The sequence below is a fragment of the Trichechus manatus genome, unplaced genomic scaffold (assembly GCF_000243295.1).
Source record: "Trichechus manatus latirostris isolate Lorelei unplaced genomic scaffold, TriManLat1.0 scaffold00035, whole genome shotgun sequence".
Lineage (NCBI taxonomy): Eukaryota > Metazoa > Chordata > Mammalia > Sirenia > Trichechidae > Trichechus > Trichechus manatus.
Window position 1 is genome coordinate 4052914 of NW_004443971.1, and position 22546 is coordinate 4075459.

The 22546-nt window shown below is 37.7% G+C and overlaps 1 protein-coding gene across 2 annotated transcripts in view; it reads right to left on the reverse strand.

Annotated features, from left to right (window-relative positions):
* The window catches only part of SYT14 (synaptotagmin 14), a 237790-nt gene extending 215455 nt beyond the window's left edge, over window positions 1-22335 (reverse strand). For both annotated transcript variants that reach the window (XM_004375184.2, XM_012555240.2), the window contains exons 1-2: window positions 22164-22335; window positions 11022-11237 (exon numbers count right to left, since the gene is read on the reverse strand). In XM_004375184.2, the coding sequence (XP_004375241.1) occupies window positions 11022-11237; window positions 22164-22275 (328 nt within the window). In that variant the 5' untranslated portion in view covers window positions 22276-22335. The remainder of the gene's footprint in view (window positions 1-11021; window positions 11238-22163) is intronic.
* Between the last annotated feature and the right edge of the window lie 211 nt (window positions 22336-22546).

The window sequence follows — 22546 nt, forward strand, 5'->3', positions numbered from 1 at the left end:
GAGCAGTGAGACAGGGGGACCTCATACCATCAAGAAAGCAGTGCCAGGAGCAGAGCGCGTCCTTTGGACCTGGGTCCCTGCGCAGAGACGCTCCTAGTCCGGGGGAACACTGATGAGAAGGCCGAGAGAGAGAAAGCCTTTCCCTGGAGCTGATGCCCTGAATTTGGACTTTTAACCTACTTTGACTGTGAGGAAATAAATTTCTCTTTGTTAAAGCCATCCACTTGTCGTATTTCTGTTATAGCAGCACTAGAACTAAAACACACCGCACGGGCCATTCTCGTAATCATTGTTATGCTTGAGCCCACTGTTGCAGCCACTGTGTCAATCCATCCTGTTGAGGGTCCTCCTCTTTTTCAATGACCCTCTACTTTACCAAGCATGATGTCCTTTTCCAGGGAGTGGTCCCTCCTGGTAACATGTTCAAAGTATGTGAGAAAAGTCACACCATCTGTCTCAGTTACCTAGTGCTGCTATAACAGAAATACCACAAGAGGATGGCTTTAACAAAGAGAAGTTTATTCTCTCACAGTCTAGTAGGCTAGAAGTCTGCATCATGGCACCAGCTCCAGAAGAAGACTTTCTCTGTCAGCTCTGGAGGAAGGTCCTTGTCATCAATATTCCTTTGGTATGGGAGCTTCTCCCCCTAGGAACCCCAGGTCAAAAGGACACGCTCTACTCCTGGCACTGCTTTCTTGGTAGTATGAGGGTGCCCTGTTCCTCTGCTTGATTCTCTCTTTTATATCTCAAAAGAGACTGACTTAAGACACAATCTAATCCCGTAGATTGAGTCCCGCCTCATTAACATAACTGCCATTAATCCCATCTCATTAACATCATAGAGATAGGATTTACAACACGTAGGAAAATCACATCAGATGACAAAACGGTGGACAATCACATAATACTGGGAATCATGCCTAGGCAAATTGATACACATATTTTTGGGGGACACAATTCAATCCATGACATTCTACCCTTTGGCCCCCAAAATCCATGTCCTTTCCACATGGAAGACAAATTCACTCCATCATATCACAGCAAAAGTCTTAATTCAACTCCAAGTCCAAAATCCAAAAACTCCTCTTCATCTGTGAAATCTAGAATACAAGTTATCTGCTTCCAAAGTACAATGGCAGAACAGGCACAGGCTAAACATTTCCAAGCAAGACAGCAGAACACATTACATTAGCCCTCAAGGCTTTGAAAATAATGCTCTGTTCTCTGAGACCATTTACACAATGGCCTTGCTTTCCAGACTCTAGGTATTGGCCACACTCTGGATTCTGTGTGGACGCCCCTCAGCCCTGGGCTTCAACTCAGCCTCCCGGGCCCACTGGAACAGCAACTCTGCTCCCTCGTCTCCCAGTCCACCTGAGTGGTGACTCTACACTTGAAGACACCAGAAGTTATGGCCATACCCTTTGAGACTGAGGCAGCTCTGCTTTCTGTGTCCCTTGTCTCTTCAGCTTCTGCTTCCTGGTTCCTTGGCCTCTCGGCTCCTTGGGTCTCAGTGCCCACATCTGCTCTGCTGCGGCAAGTATTCCAAAGCTCTGTAGCTCCACTGATAAGTGCCTGGAGGCACCCCACTCCGCCAGTAAACTCTGGCCAGAAGGCACTCAGCTCCCTTGCTCTGTGGGTCAGCAGGCCTAGCTTCACTGGTAAGTGTCTGGAGGCATCCTACTCCACCAGGAAGCCTTCTGCACAAAGGCACTCAAGTCTCTCGCTCCATGGGGGTTGGCTCCAGTGCTGTCTTGTGCTGGTCTCCAGGTTCTGCTGCTGCCATTTCTCTGCTGCTGCTTCTCACCATCTGTGTTATCTCCGGTGTTAACAGTTCTCTTCACTTCCTTCTGGGTCTTCTATCCATTCACAGTTTCAAAACCGCATCCACATTTTAGGTATCCTTTGGAGCAGCACCCACTCCCCGTACCAAATTCTGTCTTAGTTATCTAGTGCTGCTTGTGATGGTTAAGACTGTGTGTCAACTTGGCTGTGCCATTATTTTCAGTGTTTTGGCAGTTGTATAATGTGAACACTTCCCTGTTGAGATTTGATACATGATCACCCCCATGATGGGATCTGCTTTGAGTAGCCCATCAGTTGAACAGTGTGTGGCCTGTATCAAGTGTAGGTGGATGTTGAGGCTGGGCTCTAAGGCTATCGCTCATTCTGGATCCTGCAGCTAGCTCCTGTCTGTCGAACCTTCAGTTCTTGGGATGTGAGTTAGCAGCTTACCTGCGGTCTTGCCTGCCAATCTTGAGTATATTCTACCTAAGCAGCACCGGTGCAGACCTCTGGAACCATCCCCAAACCACCACCCAGCCATGCCTCACTAAGTACTGTGCCCCGCAAGCAGCCCCGGTATGGACCTTGGGATCCCCATACAACGAACCCATAGCAACAGAGGAGATTGAAAGGTATAAAGGGCTATGGTAGTCAAAACAGCCTGGTACTGGTATAATGACAAACACATTGGTCAGTGAAACAGAACTAAGATCCCAGACATTCATCCATCCACCTACGGTCACCAGATTGTTGATGAAGGCTCAAAAGTCCATTAAAAGGGGGAAAAGACAGTCATTTTAACAAATGGTGCTGCCAAAACTGGATGTCCATCTGTGAAAACATGAAACATGACCCATACCTCACACCATACAAAAAAACAAATTCAAAATGGATCAAAGACCTAAGTCAAAACCAAAAACTATAAAGACCATAGAAGAAAAAATAGGATCAATGCTAGAGGCCCTAATACATGGCATAAATAGTATATAAACCATAGCTAACAATACACAAACACCAGAGGATAAGCTATATAGCTGGGATCTTCTAAGAATTAAACACATCAAAAGACTTCAACAAAAGAGTAAAAAGAAAACCTACAGACTGGGAAAAAATTTCTGGCTATGCCATATCTGATAAAAGTCTAATCTCTAAAATCTATAGGAAAATTCAAAACCTCTACAACAAAAAGACAAAGAATCCAATTAAAAAATTGGCAAAGGATATGAACAGACATTTCAACAAAGAAGACAGGTGGCTAACAGACACATGAGGAAATGCTTGCAATCACTAGCCATTCAAACCAGAAACAAACCTACTGTCGAGTCGATTCCGACTCATAGCGACCCTATAGGACAGAGTAGAACTGCTCCATAGGATTTCCAAGGAGCAGCTGGTGGATTCAAACTGCCAACCTTTTGGTTAGCAGCTGAGCTCTTAACCACTGTGCCACCAGGGTTCACACTAACCATTAGAGAAATACATATCGAAACTACAATGAGATACCATCACCCCGATTTTACTGGCACTAATCAAAAAAGCAGAAAATAACAAATGTTGGAGAGGCTGCAAGGAGACTTGAACTCCTATACACTGCTGGTGCGATGCAAAATGGTACAACCATTTTGGAAAACGATATAGTGCTTCCTTAGAAAGCTAGAAATAGAAATACTATATGATCCGGCCATCCCACTCACAGGAATATATGCTAGAGAAATAAGAGCCATCACACGAATAGGTATATGCACACTCATGTTCACTGCAGCAGCATTATTTACAAGAGCAAAAAGATGGAACAGATGAATCCATCAGCAGATGAATGGATAAACAAACTATGGTACATACACAAAATGGAGTATTACACAAAGATAAAGAACAATAATGAATCTGCTAAACATCTCACAACATGGATGAATCTGGAGAGCATTATGCTGAGTGAAATAAGTCAATCACGAAAGGATAAATACTGTATGAGATCACTATTATAAAAACTCATGAAATGGTTTACACACAGAAAGGAACAATCTTTGATGGTTACCAGGGAGGGAAGGAGGGAAGGAAAAACTCTAACTAGACAATAGATAAGTAGTAACTTTGGGGAAGGGTAAGACAGTATACAGTACTGGGGAAGTCAGCACAACTTGAACAAGGCAAAGTCACAGAAGCTTCACAGACACATCCAAACTCCCTGAGGGAGCAAGTTACTTGACTGAAGGCTGGGTACCATGGTCTCGGGGGACATCGAGCTCAACTAGCATAACATAGTTTATAAAGTAAATGTTCTACATCCTACTTTGGTGAGCAGTGTCTGGGGTCCTAAAAGCTTGTGAGTGGCCATCTAAGATACATCTACTGTCCCACCCCATCCGGAGCAAAGGAGAATGAAGAAAACTAAAAAAACAAGGGCAAGACTAGTCCAAAGGACTAATGAACCACAACTACCACATCCTCCACCAGACTGAGTCCAGCACATGATGCCCGCTACCACTACCGACTGCTCTGACAGGGATCACAACAGAGGGTCCCAGACAGGGCTGAAGAAAAATGTAGAACAAAATTCAAACTCATAAAAAAGGACCAGACTTATGGTCTGAGAGACACTGTACAAACCCCAAGTATGGCCCCCGGACACCCTTTTAACCGAGTATTGAAGTCACTCCAGAAGTTCACCCTTCAGCCAAAGATTAGACAGGGCTATAAAACAAATAATAACTCAAGTAGTTCAACCATGTATACGAGACTAAACAGGCACACCAGCCCAAAAGCTAAGATGAAAAGGCAGGAAGGGACAGGAAAACTGGACAACTGGAAATGGGGAACCAGAGGTTGAGAAGGTGAGAGCGTTGTCACATTGTGGGGTTGGCAACCAATGTCATAAAACAATTTGTGTATTAATTGTTTAATGAGAAACTAATTTGCCCTATAAACTTTCACCTAAAGTACAATAAAATAAATAAACATAAATAAAATAAACTGTACAAAGATATCGCACAGGCAAGAAGATGTCTCTACAAAAGCAGCACTATAAGGAATTCTACACTACTGGGAGCAATTTATCTCACCACATCAAAAGACCTTCAAAATAAAGATGGAGTGCGAAGCCTTCAAGATCAATTTCCCACCAAACTGGCCATATTAAAAAAAAAAATACAATAAAGAATTTTTCAGAGAAGACATGTTCATGAACAAAAATCTGAAATCAAAGAAAAAGTTTACCAGAAATAGTAGATAAAACCATGGGATAAAATTAACTCTTACTATTCTAAATCATCAAACATTTCCGTGTCCAAGGCATCTGGAAAACAAAGACAGAATTTTTGTACTTACTCACCTCACAAAGAAATTATGGAAGTTAATAGAATAATCTTTATAAAGCAGTTAAAATGCACTTAAGGCAAATATTTATTACTCAAGTAATAAATTATTTTAAAAGTAACATTTAAATAAAAAAATAAGTTTTAATGTTCTTAATTTTAAAAATAACATCAGAATTAGTAGTATGGAGCTCCTGATGTAGCCATAAAAGAAAAAGAATGACAAGTATATATATATATATATATATATATATATATATATATATGGGGTACATACCCTAAGACATAAATGATGCTAGAAATTATAGCACTTTACATTAACTTACTGAAAAAATAACATCATATGATTTTAATAATATAGCTATGCCACGATAAATAAATATTGCTTGGTAATCTCTATGGTGAACTAAGAATAAAAAGCTACAAATAACAGAAAGACATTCTAATAATTTTACACTAAATTTGCTCTTTATGTAAAATCATCTTTAATAGGCCTCTCCTATCTAATGCAAAAATGGGAAGTATTAATTAGCATGAACAGAATTGTAGGGGTTGGCCTATCCCATCGATTTAAACAAAAAATCCACAACCTAGTATTTGACTCTGAAATCTTTTTAAAATAAGAGATTATCAGAAAATGCCCTTAATTTAAAGAACTAAATAGTAAAAATTAATTAAAATCATGAACAAAAGTAATTTGATAAATTATCTTAACGTTTATTTTTCCTAGAAAATTTTCTTTTAGATGTCATCCCCTTTTTGTAGTTATAAAAAATGGAAGATTAATATGGCCACCTAGAGGAGAAAACATGATCAACAAATATGTCATCACATTTTCTTATTTCTTCCAGAATGTCGATGTTGTAATTTCAGACTCATGATACATAAACTGCCCTAAAGGGCCAGCAGACGAGGTTAATCATGTATGCAATAGTCAGGGAGGATACTAAGGTAACGGTGATGACCTAGTGGAAGCTAGACAACATTAATTTTGCAGTGGGATTGACAAGTACAGTTTTTCTCATCTGCTGTGTAACAGGCTAAACATTCCTTAATCGATCTAAAAATCCATCTCTTCTCAGTTCTGTAAAATGGGAATACTTTTACCTACTACAGTGAGTTGCAGTGATAATTAAATGTGACAACATACATAGAAACTGACAGTGTCAGGCACACAGAGGAGTTCTATAAATGGTAGTTCTTCTACCTCGTCACAGAGTTCTCCCACACTGGTCTCTCTTAAGTCCTATCCAGACCCTTCCTAACCTCTTCTACTCCTGCAGATTTGTTTCCAAAGATTTGTTTCAAAGCTTCTCTACTGGAATTCACCAGGCCATTGAGAAATGGACTAAATGTTCCTTATCAACATTAATGAGGTAATACCATGTCATGTAAAAATGTACATTTTAAAATATTTTTCCTTTTACCTTACAATTCCCTTTAGTTATTTCAGCCAAATTAGTCAAGTCTGGTAATATGTGGGATAAAGGGTCACAGCAGCAAAGAGAAGTATAACCTCATCTAGTCATCCCTTTACTTACACCTCAGAGAAATGAGCCCAGTCCTACCAAGAAAATTGCATCTAGTAGTCCCCTTAGGCGGTAAGTCATGAAGTGAGCAGTGTTTCAGCAGAGAAGCCTCAGCTATGCAGAGGAACGACCAGCTGGTGGAGACTCAAAAGCATATTAGAGGTAGATCACCTTCCTTCACAAATACATACTAGAGGGTTACTATTGGTGGGTGGGAGAGAGTGAACACTTGGGTTACAAATCCCTTCAACTACCTATCTTTCTTGATTCTGAAAGTTGACATAGAAAGGGTAGGTGAGGAGGTAGTAAGAAAGTGCAGGCAACAAATGTTCACTTTCTTACCACCTACTCTCTCCTTAACAATGTTCAATCTGACTTCTTTCCTTACTACTCTACTAAACTTTAATGGAAAGTCAGTGATCAACTTCTACTGGACAAATCCAAAGAAACTTATTTCAATTCTCATCCACCCTAAACACTCTAATGCACACTACCCTTCTCCTTTTTAAAACCCTCCTCCCATATAGCTGATAAAATACAACATTCTCTGATTCTCTTCTTTATCTCTTTTACTGTTTCTTCTGTTTCTTTCAGTAACACCCTTCATCCTCCTGCCAATGAAAGAAAATGATCCTCTGACCTTTCCTCTGCATACAATCTCCCTCGTCAATTTAATCCATTCCGTGTTTCCATCCCCTAAGCATATATGATCCGAATACCTCTCTCCCTAACCTGAGTTATTACAAGCTAAAAAGCATTTCCAATCGCTTAAATATCCTACCACATCACATATCTGCAACCACTTATTCTATCTCCTACCACACCCATCCCTCCAACTTCCAACAAAATAAACAGATCCCTCTCTGGATTTCCAATTTGTATAAATGACTTCATTATTCTCCTAGTATTACATGCTGGAAACCAGCATTATCTTTGATGGTTCCTTCCTTCTTTCTAATGTTCCAAATATACTCAGTTACTAAATCCAGTAAATTCTACCTCCATAATGTCTCTCTTGTCCTCTATATTGCTATTGCCACTAATGTAATTCAGATTTCTGTCATTTCCCACATAGACTAATCCAAAGACATCCTTAATTGGTGTCTTTTCCTGTAGTCTTCCTGCTGCTAAATTAATCTTTTTAAAGTAAATCCCTGATCACAGTTACTTGCTGAAAACTTTCATTGAGTTCTCACTGGCTAACACATTAAATCTAAACTTCTCAGCCAGGGAGGCACTCCAGGCTTTATACCTTATCTCTGTTTCCAATTTTATCTCGTATTTCCCCATGCATATTTTTAAAAAATCTCGTTTCCCCATATGTTGCAGTCAGGTGGACTTTTTTTTCTCTGTTCCTGAAATATTCCCTACATTGTACCAGTTTATATTTTGGGGTTTAATATCTGAAATACCTTTACTTATTCTTTTATCAACTTTCTACCCATTCTTCAAAACAGAACTCAAATGTCATTTTCTCTCTGAAGCTCTCGCACACCTTCTCTAACGGATGGTATTTTACTCCGCTCCCTTAAACTTGCTAGCATTTCTGTGTACTTCTGCATCTTAGTCTGTGTGCTTGTTGTGAACTTACTATCACTTGAAATTGCTTTCCCCTAAGATCCTGAGCTCTGAAATCTCCCTCTCTAATAAAATTCTCCTGTCTTTCCCACACTCCACTGAATCTATTTTGGGCTCATAGTGATCTTTGGTCTTTCAATAATCAATAACCTATGAAACACCTTTCAATAACCTTTCAATAATCAATAACTTCCATTACACTTCCCCCATATCCCTACCTCCAAAGTCCATCATTATCCTACATCCTCATTTAGTCCCCTCCCCAACCTAAATTCCCATGACAGCATTTTAACAGCAAGGATACTCATCTCCACATTCATTCCACCGTCACTTCAAACTCAGCATGACCCAAACTAAATCACCTTCTCCCACAAACTTGCTTCTTTAATGCTCTTAGTTAACTAAAACTATTGATTCCTCTCTCACTGCACAATCATTCACAAAGATATATTGAGTCCATCTCTAAATTTATGTATTCTTCATCCCTAAATCCACTGCTAGTGCCTCTAGTATCTCCTAACTCCAATTCACTTTCTTTTGTAACAGCTAAATAATCTTCCTTAAAAATACTGATCTGATAGTGCCATACTCTACTGCTTTAAAACTTTCCAGAGCTCTACGGTTCCCATAATATCCAAACTCCTGAGCATGGCATTCAGTCCCTGCCCCTTCTCCAAACACAGATCCTAAGTTCAAAACACTGAAATACATTCTCCTTTGTTTTCATGTGATCACATTCTATTCTTGTTCAAATAATTCACACTGAAGCCCGGTTCCAAAGCCCCCTATTCTGTGAAGGCTCCATTACACTCCCCTATATGCCTACCTCCCCAACAAAGTCTGAGTCATCTCCTCCTCTCTATTTCTACAGTACTTTGTTCATGTAACTAAGAGATCTCTTATCACATTAGATTACGCATATACTCACTAGTCTTCTTACCTCAGACAGTGGGCTCTTTGAGAGAAACAAGCTTGTTTTATTCATATTTATATCTATAGTATCTAATATAGTGTTTGGCACATGAAAAGGTCTCAACAAATGTTTACGAAATAAATGAAATCTAATTTCAGAATGTCTAAAATCAATCTACCCTGGGTGTTTTACCAAGTAATTTCGGGTCAAAATGTCTAGAAAAGCATGTGATGGGCCCTAAATATATGGATAAAATGAGACGAGAAGATGATTCTAGGATACTTGCAACAGTTACAGGCGTTAGGGCCAGAATATAAGGGCCAGCAAGGTTACCATTCCCTCCTCACTGTTAGTACTCTTCCCACAGGCTACGGAGCCATGCTAGAGTAACAGGACTTCAGTGAAGAAGGAATCAAGGAGCAATCAAGTGTAGAGGACAAAGGGGAAGGAGAGAGTAGGGAAAAAATGCTACACTGCAGCTGCAAAAAGGGAAGTATACAGGGTCAGAGATTACAAACTCAGGGCTGGCTCATGACTGCACATCACTGTTGTCACTATCCTCATCAACAACTACCATTTACTGATCACCTACCTATTTACCATAGTGTGCTAAAAGCTGTACCACATGTATCATTTAATGTTCATGACAAACCTATCAGGCAGATATTACCCACTTGGCTTTACTGCTTTGCATTATTTAGCTATCTTTGAAAGTACACGTCTTATTTTTCCTACTACTAGAAAGGTACTTTTGAAGGTAGAGTTCATGAGTAATGTTTTTTATTGCCTCCCTAGTATCTCATAATGAGCTTCATATATAGTAATCACACAGTATTTGATTAATTTATGGTTACATCTGTGTACTAGTAAAAATAAAAAGGAACCACACCAATCTTTGGTTAACATATAGCCAAATAAAAAAACAGATGATTTAGCCCCTTTGAGAACTATGTGCTGAGGTAAGACCTTGAGTCATTAATAGTAAGAGACCTTAAAACACAAATCACAGACACAAAAACAAGGAAATATGTATTTGTGTATCATAATAAAAAAGATATCTAGGACATATTGCTCTTTTCTTCATATCCGGATATAAACATAATAACTACTATGAGTAGTCATACACTGTATCAAACAAATTAACTTTTTACTTAAATGTGGAAAAACATGCTTCAATTAATGGCAATTTATCTTTTTTTATTTTCTCTTACAGAAAGCTGTAAAAAGATGTAACAGTGGACTTGCATCTTCTACATAGGTTCAGTTCTGAAAACAGTATCAGTACATAAGGCAAATAGCAATTAGCGGCAAAATAATACTTAAAAAGGTCTTAAACTGCCTTTAAAGCACAGTACAATACAGTACCAGCTCTCAATAAATCCATCGCAGCCAGTCTTCCCCTCTCCTGCATGGAAGACATTGCCGTTTCTTCTGCTGTGTGTCAGATATTGTGTATTTGGCCCATATTTCGAGGCCATATTGAATGAAAAAGCATATGTTTATACACTGGAAGTATATTCAACATTGTGAGACTCTCAGACTATATCATTTCCCGTAACAGGTATATAGGAACCTGATTCCATCTAAGAGAACAGCAGATTCTTGTCTCCCATCTATCACATGCTTGCTAGGGCATATGGTCATTACGGAATGAAAGCTAGAATTACTACTGTATTTAAATTATTTGGTGTTTTATTTTGGGGCTTTCTTTTGTTTTGTATTTTGTTTTTGGCTTGAGCCCAGAGATGTTAGTTTGAATAAGTTATAATCCTAGAAATGTGACTTTACTATGTGTACTATCTCTTGTTTATTGTGCAACCACAGATGCCTAAAATTCTAGGCACCAATAATCTATACTCTAATACTATAGTTTTTGATTAAACAAAATAAAACAACTTATCTTACCTTCATCTATTGATGCTTCACTACTGTATCCATCATACTGTGCAGACAGAGGACTATATTTTTGTCTTGTTTCCCAAGCATAGTTCTTTTGTCTAGAATCTGCCAATGGTAGTCTGGAATTGTGTGTTCTGGATAAGGCCTCATGATATTTACCCAGTGCTTCATCTTCACTTTCAGAGGATGAACCATGCTCATCCTTATGCATGTATGAATTATCTATATGAAACGAAAGGGAAGGCAAAAAATAATTTCAATGCAAAGTTTTATATATGTATATGTAATAACAACTAACAACAACATATATCTATATATTTATATATGTATACTCACAAACTATACATATATATATATACACACACACATCTGGATTTGTAACTTTAGAGAAATACAATTTTTTTCATTTAAGGATTATTGCATCATTAAGTTTTAACAGAAAAAGATCAATCTTGCATATTTTAATCACATCGATAATGTTAGTCAAGAGGATTTTTCAAACATGTTAGATATAAAAGAAATTATAGTGCTCATCATCTTATGCAGTTTTTTAAAAAATTAAAATATATCTTCTGGGCTATACCACATATATACGCATTTTACATCAGCACTCAGTGTCTGCTCATCTCTCTCACACCTTCACATTAAATGGAAAACACATAAGTTGGTCAAAGAAAGCAATCAGGTTTTTATTTTTTTTAAAAAAAGGTAGCACACAAAGGAACTTTTAAGTATTTGCCAGTATAACAAATGAACCAGATTCAAATAATCAAAATTTGTGTTATCAAGAGACATTTTTGGTTAACATCTTGGCCAAATTCTTCAAAACTAACGATACTCAGTACTAAAAGGGGAACACAGAAATGTGTAGATTTATACACTATTGGTGAAATTATAATTGGTACAACTTTTCTAGAGAGCAATTTGGCAATGTATATCAAATTGTTAAATCTGCATAGTATTTGATCCATTTCTAAGAATTTATCAATCCCATTTCTAAAAATTCAGCCTAAGAAGATAATCACTGTGAACAAAAATATGTATTTGAGACAATTCACTGCAGAATTGTTTTCAATAGCAAAGGAAAAATATTTTTAAGAAGTAACTTACATGTCCATCAGTGGGCTCTGATTAAATAAATGGTGATATTTGTATACAGTGATATAGTATATACTCATTAAAAACGAGGAGGTGAACTTACACAAGTTCTGACAGGAAAAGGACAGCTACAACATCATGTTAAGAGAAAAGCCCATTGCCGTCGAGTCGATCCCAACTCATGGCGACCCTATAGGACAGAGTAGAACTGCCCCATAGGGTTTCCAAGGAGCAGCTGGTGGATTTGAACTGCCAACCTTTTGGTTAGCAGCCAAACTCTTAACCGCTATGCCACCGGGGTTTCCACATTAAGAGAAAAGAGGTTACAAAACAGTAGATGGACGGCCCTATTTAAAACACACACACACACTACATTTTTACAAGCATATACAGAAATGTCTGGAAGGATAGAAAACAGACAACACTACCTACCTGTGAAAGGCAGGGTTACTAGGAAATTTTTACTTAAAGTTATACCCAAATTTCATATAAAATTTTCAGCATCTATACATTTTATACTATTTTAAAAGGCACTACTTATTTTTTTTTTAAAGTTAACATAGTTTGAAACTGTACCATGTTGAGATTCATTTAAACCAAGAGGCAACCTTCTTAGAATTATTACATCACTTTAAAAGGGTGAAAAGGCCACAGTAGTTAGAAATGACTAGTTCAGTCTAATTATTTTTCTCTTTATTCTCAGTTGAGAACATCTGTACTAAAGGAATCAAAGTCTGAAGTTTGGATGGGGAGGCACAGAATAAGGAATTTTAAAATATGGGAATTTTTTTTTTTAAATCTAACAATTAAAAAAAAAACAAAGAGGCATGAAACAGCTTTTGGGGATAATGGACATGTTCATTATCTTTGTGATGAAGGTTTCATGGTGTATACATGTGTCAGAACATCAAACCATACACTTTAAATATGTGCAGTTTATTGTATGCCAATTATACCTCAATAAAGTGGGAAAAAATGAAAAAAAAATATGGGACAAAATTTGAATATTTAGAGTTAGAAATAAGGGAGCTTAGAAAAATCACTAACTAGATAGTAGACCAGGATTAACTTTGGTGAAGGGAAAGAAAACACACAATATAGGGGAAGGCGGCGCAACTTGACCCAAGGCCAAGTCATAAAAGCTTCCTAGACACATTCAAACACCTTGGGGGACCGAGTGACTGGGGCTGAGGGCTAAGGACCATGGTGTCAGGGGTCACCTAGGTCAACTGGCATAACATAGTTCATAAAGAAAATGCTCTACACCCTACTTTGGTGAGCAGGGTCTGGGGTCTTAAAAGCTTACGAGCAGCCATCTAAGATGCATCTATTGGTCCCATCACATTCGGAGCAAAGGAGAATGAAGAAAACCAAAGACACAAGGAAAATATTAGTCCAAAAGACTAAGGGACCACATGAACCACAGCCTCCACCAGTGTGAGCCCAGAAGAACTAGATGGTGCCCGGCTACCACCACTGACCACACTGACAGGGATCACAACAGAGGGTCCCAGAGAGAGCAGGAGAAAAATGTACAACAAAATGCAAATTTACAAAATAAACCAGACTTACTGGCCTGACAGAGACGGAAGGAACCCTGAGACTATGGCCCCTGGACACCTCACTAACTCAGAACTGAAGCCACTTCAGAAGCCTACTTTTCAGCCAAAGATTAAACAATAAAATAAACAATAACACATGTGAGGAACGTGCTTCTTAGTTCAATCAAGTATACGGGACCAAGTGGGCAACACCTGCCCAAAAGGAACGACAAGAAGGCAGGAAGGGGCAGGAGAACTGGACGAATGGACATGGGGAACCTGGGGTGTAAAGGGGGAGAGTGCTGACACATTGCGGGGATTGCAACCAATGTTACAAAACAATTTGTGGATGAATTTTTGAATGACAAACTAATTCGTGCTGTAAACTTTCACCTAAAGTACAATAAACTACTTCCGTAGTTTAGTAAAACAAAGGAATAGAAGACTAAAACTATGACCAGTATATTTTGTGCTGCCCAAATGTAGCCACTAGCTGCATGTGGAAACCCTGTGGTGTAGTGGTTAAAAGCCATGGCTGCTAACCAAAAGGTCAGCAGTTCGAATCCACCAGGTGCTCCTTGGAAACTCTATGGGGCAGTTCTACTCTGTCCTGTAGGGTCAATATGAGTCAGAATCGACTTGACCTCAATGGGATTTTTGGTAGCTGCATGTGCTTATTTAAATTTAAACTAATTACAATTAAGTGAAACTTAAAATCCAGCTCTGCGGTGGTACTAGCCACATTTCAAGTGCTTAACAGCCGCATTTGGCTAGTGGTTACTGTATTGAACAATGTAGATAGAGAGAATGTTTCCATTACTGCAGAAAGTCACGGTGGGTAGTGCTGAGAAGATGGCAGAGCCAGATTAGAACTTATGCCTTCTGCCTCTCAGTTCAGAGCTTTTACACTTTGTGGAATACCACTGTGGTGGCTTAAGGCAGTAGGTGGGCTTTGAGACTCTTGCAGAAGGTAACTAGAAATTCTGTAGTCAAACTTGACCTATTATAAAATTTTACCTAAGGTAGCACTACTTCAGTAATACACAAGGAATCTCTTCCCTCTTCTTTCTATACCTTATAACGCCTATGTCAGAACCTAGAACAAAGGCCGCATTAATATCATGTCACTGTTGTTGGCTGCCATCGAGTTGGTATCCAAATCATGGCAACTCCATGCACAACAGGATTGGACTGTTGCGATCCATGGATTTTCACAGTGATTTTTCAAAAGTAGATAGGCAGGCCTTTCTTTCTAGTCTGTGTTAGTCTGGAAACTCCACTGAAACCTGTTCAGCATTATCGCAACACAAAAGCCTCCACTGCAGACAGGTGGTGGCTGTATCGGCTGGGAATCAAACCTGAGTGTCTCACATGGAGGGGAAGAATCCTACCACTGAACCAACATTGATCCCTGTTAATACTGTAGTTCAGCTAAATGAAGGGTTAATCAATGGGTCAAACAACTTTCAAAACAATTTTGGAACATAACACGTTTAAGTTTAGTACTGGCTACATTCTGGAATACCTGAGAGATACGTGGTTTCTTTAGGTACCAGCACGCTTCTTAATGAAAACAAATCAAAACAAACTTTGAAACCCTATACTACTACTTATCCATGGATAAACCATTCCATTATATTTTGAAGAAAAAAATATGTAAGCTATTCTCTGAACTTACTCTTGAATGTAGAGTAGCTAAAGCGAAAGGAAGAAATGATCATGTAAAAGAGCTGAACAGAAGATTTCAAAGGACAGCTTCAGAAGACAAAGTAAGATATTGTAATGAAACGTGCAAAGACCTGGAGTTAGAAAACCAAAAGAGAAGAACACATTCAGCATTTCTCAAGCTGAAAGAACTAAAGAAAAAATTCAACCGTCGAGTTGCAACAGTGAAGGATTCTATGGGCAAAATATTGAATGATAAAGGAAGCATCAAAAGAAGATGGAAGGAATACACAGTCATTGTACCAAAAAGAATTGGTCGACATTCAACAAGTTCAGAAGGTAACATATGATCAAGAACCAATGGCACTGAAAGAAGTCCAAGTTGCACTGAAGGCACTGGTGAAAACCGAGGCTCCAGGAATTGATGGAAAACCAATTGAGATGTTTCAACGAACGGATGTAGTGCTGGAAGTGCCCACTCATCTATGTCAAGAAATTTCTAAGACAGCTACCTGGCCAACTGACTGAGAGCGATCCATATTTATGCCTATTCCAAAGAAGGTGATCCACCAGGATGCAGAAATTATCAAACAACAGCATTAATATCACATGGAAGTAAAACTTTGTTGAAGATAATTAAAAAATGGTTGCAGCAGTACATCAACAGGGAACTGCCAGAAATTCAAGCTGGATTCAGAAGAGTACATGGAAAGAGGGATATCCCTGCTGATGTCAGATGGATTTTGGCTGAAAGCAGAGAATACCAGAAAGATCTTTACCTGTGTTTACTGACTATGCAAAGGCATTCGATTATGTGGATCAAAACAAATCATGGATAACATTGAGAAGAACTGGAATTCCAGGAACACTTAATTGTGCTCATGAGGAACCTGTATTTAGACCAAGAGGCAGTTCAAACAGAACAAGGAGATACTGTGTGGTTTAAAGTTAAAAAAGGTGTGTGTCAAGGTTGTATCCTTTCACTATGCTTATTCAATCTGTATGCTAAGCAAATAATCCACGAAGCTGGACTATATGAACAAAAATGTGGCATCAGGATTGGAGGAAGGTGCATTAACAGTCTACGATATGCAGATGAAACAACCTTGCTGGCTGAAAGCAAAGAGGACTTGAAGCACATACTGATGAAGATCAAAGACTACAGCCTTCAGTATGGATTACACCTCAACATAAAGAAAACAAAAATCCTCCCAACCGGACCTACAAGCAACATCATTTTAAACAGAGAAAATATTGAAGTTGTCAAGGATTTCATTTTACTCGGATCCATAACCAACGCCATGGAAGCAGCAGTCAAGATATCAAATGGATGTACTGCATTGGGCAAATCTGCAAAGGACCTCTTTCAAGTTTAAAAAGCGAAAATGTCACTTTTAGGACTAAGGTGCACCTGACCCAAGCCGTGGTATTTTCAATAGCCTCATATGCACGCGAAAGCTGGACAATGAATAAGGAAGAACGAAGAATTGACACATATGAATTATGGTGTTATGAAGAATACTGAATATACCATGGACTGTCAGAAGAATACAGCCAGAATGTTCCTTAGAAGTGAGGATGGCAAGACTTCAGAACTTTGGACACGTTATCAGGAGGGACCAGTCCCTGGAAAAGGACATCGTGCTTGGTAAAGTAGAGGGTCAGTGAAAAAGAAGAAGACCCTCAATGAGATGGATTGACACAGTGGCTGCAACAATAAGGTCAAACATAGCAATGATTGTGAGGATGGCGCAGGATCAGGCAGTGTTTCGTTCTATTGTACATAGGGTCGCAACCAACTCAACAGTACCTAACAACAACAAAACTACTCTACTTTGTTTTATTTATTTGTTTACTTTTGCTACTTCAAGAAATAAAGCTACCAAAACTAAACCAAACCAAACCAAGAAAAAAAAAACCAAACCCACTGCCGTGGAACCACTGAATCTGACATTCAAAAAACTGCTAGTAGACTCCAAAATGGAGTCTATTCTGAAAAATTAGCATTCCCTTTTAACTAGCTCATTAATCCTGCATCAGGCTCTACTATATCATTTAGAAATCATTTATACAGTTGATAAATAGCAGAGCCTCTTATATATGTAGTCATGTGGCAGAAGTGAAAAAGTCCTACTCATTTCTACTACTACTCAGTCTTTGTTACTTTTCAAGGGAATATGACTTTATAGAAAAATTGCGGATATATATTTTGTAAATAAATGCCAGCATATTTTTGGCCTTGTGATCAGATCAGCAAAAAATGGAAATGATTTAGAGATTTACCAGAAGCAATTACTAGTAGTAGGAAGCAATTCTGTAACCAAAGCCAATTATCTGTCAGCTAATTGTTTTGAAAATTATCACAAATATTGTGGCTGAAAATTCTGAGTATTTAGTTAAAATCTTAATTCCATAAAGAGAACTCGTAAGTGTTAATAAATTGTTTGTGTACACTCATCATAAACAGAGAAGTCATATAAAATTCATAATGTATGGATAAACGAATAAAAAGACATACCCTAAAGCACGTTAATCAATAAAATAAAATCTAGTGCTCTCAAGGAACAATATATAAAACATTCGATATTTGATTCCTATTAGGTATGAAGGGTTACACTGTGCAGAGAACTTAGGGGTTAGTCATAAAAGTTGAAAAATGCCACAACTACCACGGCCTCTACCAGACTGAGTCCAGTACAACTAGATGGTACCCGCCTACCACCACTGACTGCTCTGACCGGGATCACAACAGAGGGTCCTGGGCAGAGCTGGAGAAAACTGTAGAACAAAATTCTAACTCACAAAAAAAAAACCAGACTTACTGGCCTGACAGAGACTGGAGAAACCCCAAGAGTATGGCCCCTGGACACCCTTTTAGCTCAGTACTGAAGTCACTCCCGAGGTTCACCATTCAGCCAGGGATTGGAGAGCCCCATAAAACAAAACAGGACTAATGAGGCACAGCAGTCCAGAGACAAGGACTAGAAGGCAGAAGGGGACAGGAAAGCTGGTGATAGGGAACCCAAGGTCAAGAAGGGAGAGTGCTGACATGTCATGCGGTTGTTAACCATTGTCATAAAACAACATGTGTACTGTTTAATGAGAAACTATTTGTTCTGCAAACCTTCATCTAAAGTACAATAAAAAAATACATTAAAAAAATAAAGTCTAAAAAGTTTAAAAATGCATCTATAGCACATCAAAGAAACACCAGCTGAAGTATGCACACTGCTTAAGAAAACCATGGAGTTTCTGGCTGTAAAATAAGTGGAATTTAGAAAATTAGGGCCACTGAAACATGGCCAAAAACACAGGGGCAATACTTTACTTGTGGCTGTACAAATAACATGAATGCTCTTGAAATGAGTGATAAAAAACTGAATGTCTTTAAAAATGGCTCTCAGTAAGAAGATCCAAAAGAGTCTTAAATTAGGTACATAGACATGTATACAAAAGTTGAGAAATTTGGAAGATGCTCTGCTAATTTAAAAACAAAAATCAAGGGAAAATTTAATCACTCATACCAACACTGGGAGACCTCACCTTTTTCTGGTATTATCTTAGAACATTTTTCATCTTTACTTTGTGCTGTCCCTTTCTTGGCCCAAACAGCTTCATTTTTCTTTGTTTCTGTGTGTCCTTTTGCTTTGTAGTATTTTGTAGGATTTATTTGCTCTTTGATTTTTCCGTGTAATCTATCTTTAGAAATAGTTTTTTTACACCTGTCAGTACTTTCAAGTTCTTGACAAGCAGATCCAGCCCATGTACTCTGCTTGAGAACTGATGTCCCATTCCTCATGTGGCTTTTCAAAGAAGAATCATCAGCATTACCAGTTTCTTGATATTTTGATAGAGTCTGTTGCCTACCATTAATATGTTCAAGTACTCTTTCTTCATGCATACCTTTTTCTTGGTTTTGTGAAAATGAAGTATTATAACAATTTATTTGCTTTGCTCTGTGCTCTAAATTGGATTGTTTTTTCTGACAATTGGCATCTTTGGAGACTTCTGGTAATGTGACATTTTCTTCTTTATAAGTATCTACAACTTCTGCTGCAGAGCTTTCCTCTTCTGGGCGAAAGTCATTTATCATACTTGTCACCTGTTCAGCAAGTGAGTCAGTTAAAGCATAGCTGACCTCCCCGACAGCAGTGGCCAAGTCTTCTACAGCACCACTAATTGTGTCCACCAGAGAGGACACTGAAGGCAGATGCTGCTGAAAATTTTTGAAAAATGCCATTTTCTAATTCTTTCTTCCTAAAAGGTGCAATAATGGAATTTTCTCTTCTTAATTAAAATATCAACCATTTGGGAACTTGAATTTAATGTTTACTTAAATGTCGCTACTCATCAGCTCAAATTAGTATTTCATACTGTAGCTTTTAATCCTTCTGTAAATGCATTACGCCTTAGAAGAAATATGTTGAAGTAAAGACTCTTCAGGGAAAACAAATCAAACCACTTGGTTTAAAGGTAATGACATTTTTCCCACTCCACAGCTATCATGATAGCAGCAAGACAATATTTTTCCCCTCAAATACTACTGAATTTTTATTCTATACCTGCAAGGAAGAAGTATAAAAAGAATTTTTATTATGTACTTTTACTTTGTTAATAGTCTATGGTGGGGAAACTACTCTATCTTACTAACATACTACTAGTATTGTTTAAAATTACAGAAAAATGTTAAGAGGAAAGCATATACATTTTAGAGGAACCAAAGGTGGAAATATTGGAATAATTCTGAAAAGAGATTGGAACAGGGGAGAGAAGAGGATGAGCATCTGCTGAGTGGCTGTGGCACACAGGTTTTGTGATTTACACATTTATCTCACTTGATTTTACAATAATTCTCAGAGGTAAATATTATTATTATTTAATAAACGAAAATAAAAATGAAGTTCAGAAAATTTTAGAAGGCCCCCAAGACACTCTGAAAGGATCTTCAAGGTCAAAACTATTTTTATAATAATACTAAGGTGATATTCAACTTTTTCACTCTCATCTGCTCCCAAGTGAACATGGGCTTTCCAGAGGCTATAGACTGAATGTAGAAGCAGATATGATAATCCAGCTGTTGGCTATAACACAAGACATTAAAAAGGTTTGCAAAAATTGTGAAACACTACTCTTCTTACCAAACGTTTTTGGTTTTGGAAATATAGTTTTAAGATACATTATTTATATTAATAAGTTTATCATTTTTTAAATAAGTTGACATTTTTAAATTTTCTCAGTTTTAACTTTTAATATGTAAATATCAACAGATATATGACCCACAAATACCCTTTCAGATTCTCAATAATTTTTAAGAGTGTAAAGGGATCATTAGACCCAAAAAAAGAGAGCTGCTGAACGAGAGAATTATTGGAGGCTGCTAAAAGAGATTATCTTTAACCAGTCATTCTACACAAATGATCAGAAAGTAGAACTGGAACGGAGTATGAGAAACACTGAACTTAACCAAATCAAAACTACATACAGTACTATAGTTTCCTATCCCAAAAGTCACAGAATGTAATTAACAGATTTTTATAAATAATGGGGCTATTAGGTTTTAAGTTACCATAAGAGAAAAGCATCTTTCTAACATATGTACATAAAGAAAAGCTTTCTCAAAATCCTACATTAACACCTTGCTTTTATAACTCTCAACTTGTTCCTGCAATCATTTATATAGAAATAACAAATTAATAACTCTTACAAGAATTAAAAGAAAGAATAGTATTAAAGCCCTCATAAATGATGATATCTAGTAATATTAAAATTATATAATTCATATGATGCCAAGGGAGGAAGCAAACACTACTTTTTATAAGCAGACTCTATATACTAAATTACTGGGGAAAACCATGCTCTCCAAACAATAAAATCATCCATCAGCTGGGAATTCAAAAGCAGGTAAAGAAAAAGGGTGGACATTTGAAAACAGCTCTCTAGCCCTTTTGTGGGCACTGGCACATATATGTTCCTGCTGCATTTTCCACCCCCAGAGGTTTATTGGCAGGCATTTGAGCCTTTAGTACGTTCTGGCATCGTAGTGGATACCGGTCTGTGCCACATTTGAGTGCTGAGAGTCCTTCGTATGAGGGGATGCTTCCCAGAGGAGTGACTGTGTGAAACTTGTGTGCCTTTTAGCTTCTGTACAGCAAGATAAGGCTTGCAAGTATGTTTATTATTTCCTTTGTGTTAGTGGGAAGGTATGTTATCAGCATTCAGAAATATTCAAGTAAATGGGTTATTTTGGGGGTGAAAATATATGTGATGCACTTTCTGGGCCATGGGACTTTTACGTACCATGTTTTTGATATACTTCATGGAACATGGGACCTATACGGCTGGCTTGCAACTGGTACCCCATTTTTTCAAATAATAAAAAACTACCCACAAACAATGATTCAGTATACATTCCATTAGTGAAAAAACATGGCATCACAAAAAAATTCCAAAATAATCATAATAATTCATTCTTTAAAGGTCTAGAGAGCTATTTGGACAGTGGATTTAAGCTGCGTACGCATCAAGATACTTTCTTCTTCCTAAAGCACATCTGGTCATATTATAGACTCAAAAGCATACACTATACATAAAAAATAAAAGTGTCATTTTTGCGACTAAACAATTCACCTGTATGCAGCATATCGGCAATCTGTGGGCAACAGGATACAACTGGCATAATTTACTTAATAGTAAATCTTCTACTCTCACAGAACAGTGGCTCAAATGTTAGTTTACTATATATAGAACTCAACCTTTTTACTGTATATATATTTAAAACCATACAAAATAGTAGAAAAGCAGAGATTTAAAAAAAAAACAAGAGAAGCAGTAATGTGATACTTACAAATTTTATCTTGTGAATTCTTCCTTGTACTGTATTCTGAACCAAGATCTGGAAACCCTCCAATATTTTCAAAACAGAACTTCTTATTAATATAGAGAAAAAGGAGCAGCATCAAGATAATAAACACCCCAACAGCTGACAAAAATCCAACTGCCTCCGGAGATACTAGAGGGAAAAAAGTCACAGCTGTAAGCATTTATTTCTTTTAAACTACAAATAAAAGGAAACTCCCATACGTATGTTAAGTTACTGCCTTATTTGAATTATATTCTTTGATTGTCATAGTTTAAAATAGTTTTAATTATAAGAAAAATAAACTGTATTTAATGATACTTGTTTAATTTAATCAACAGCATTCATTCAAGTCTTCTAAAATTTCCCTA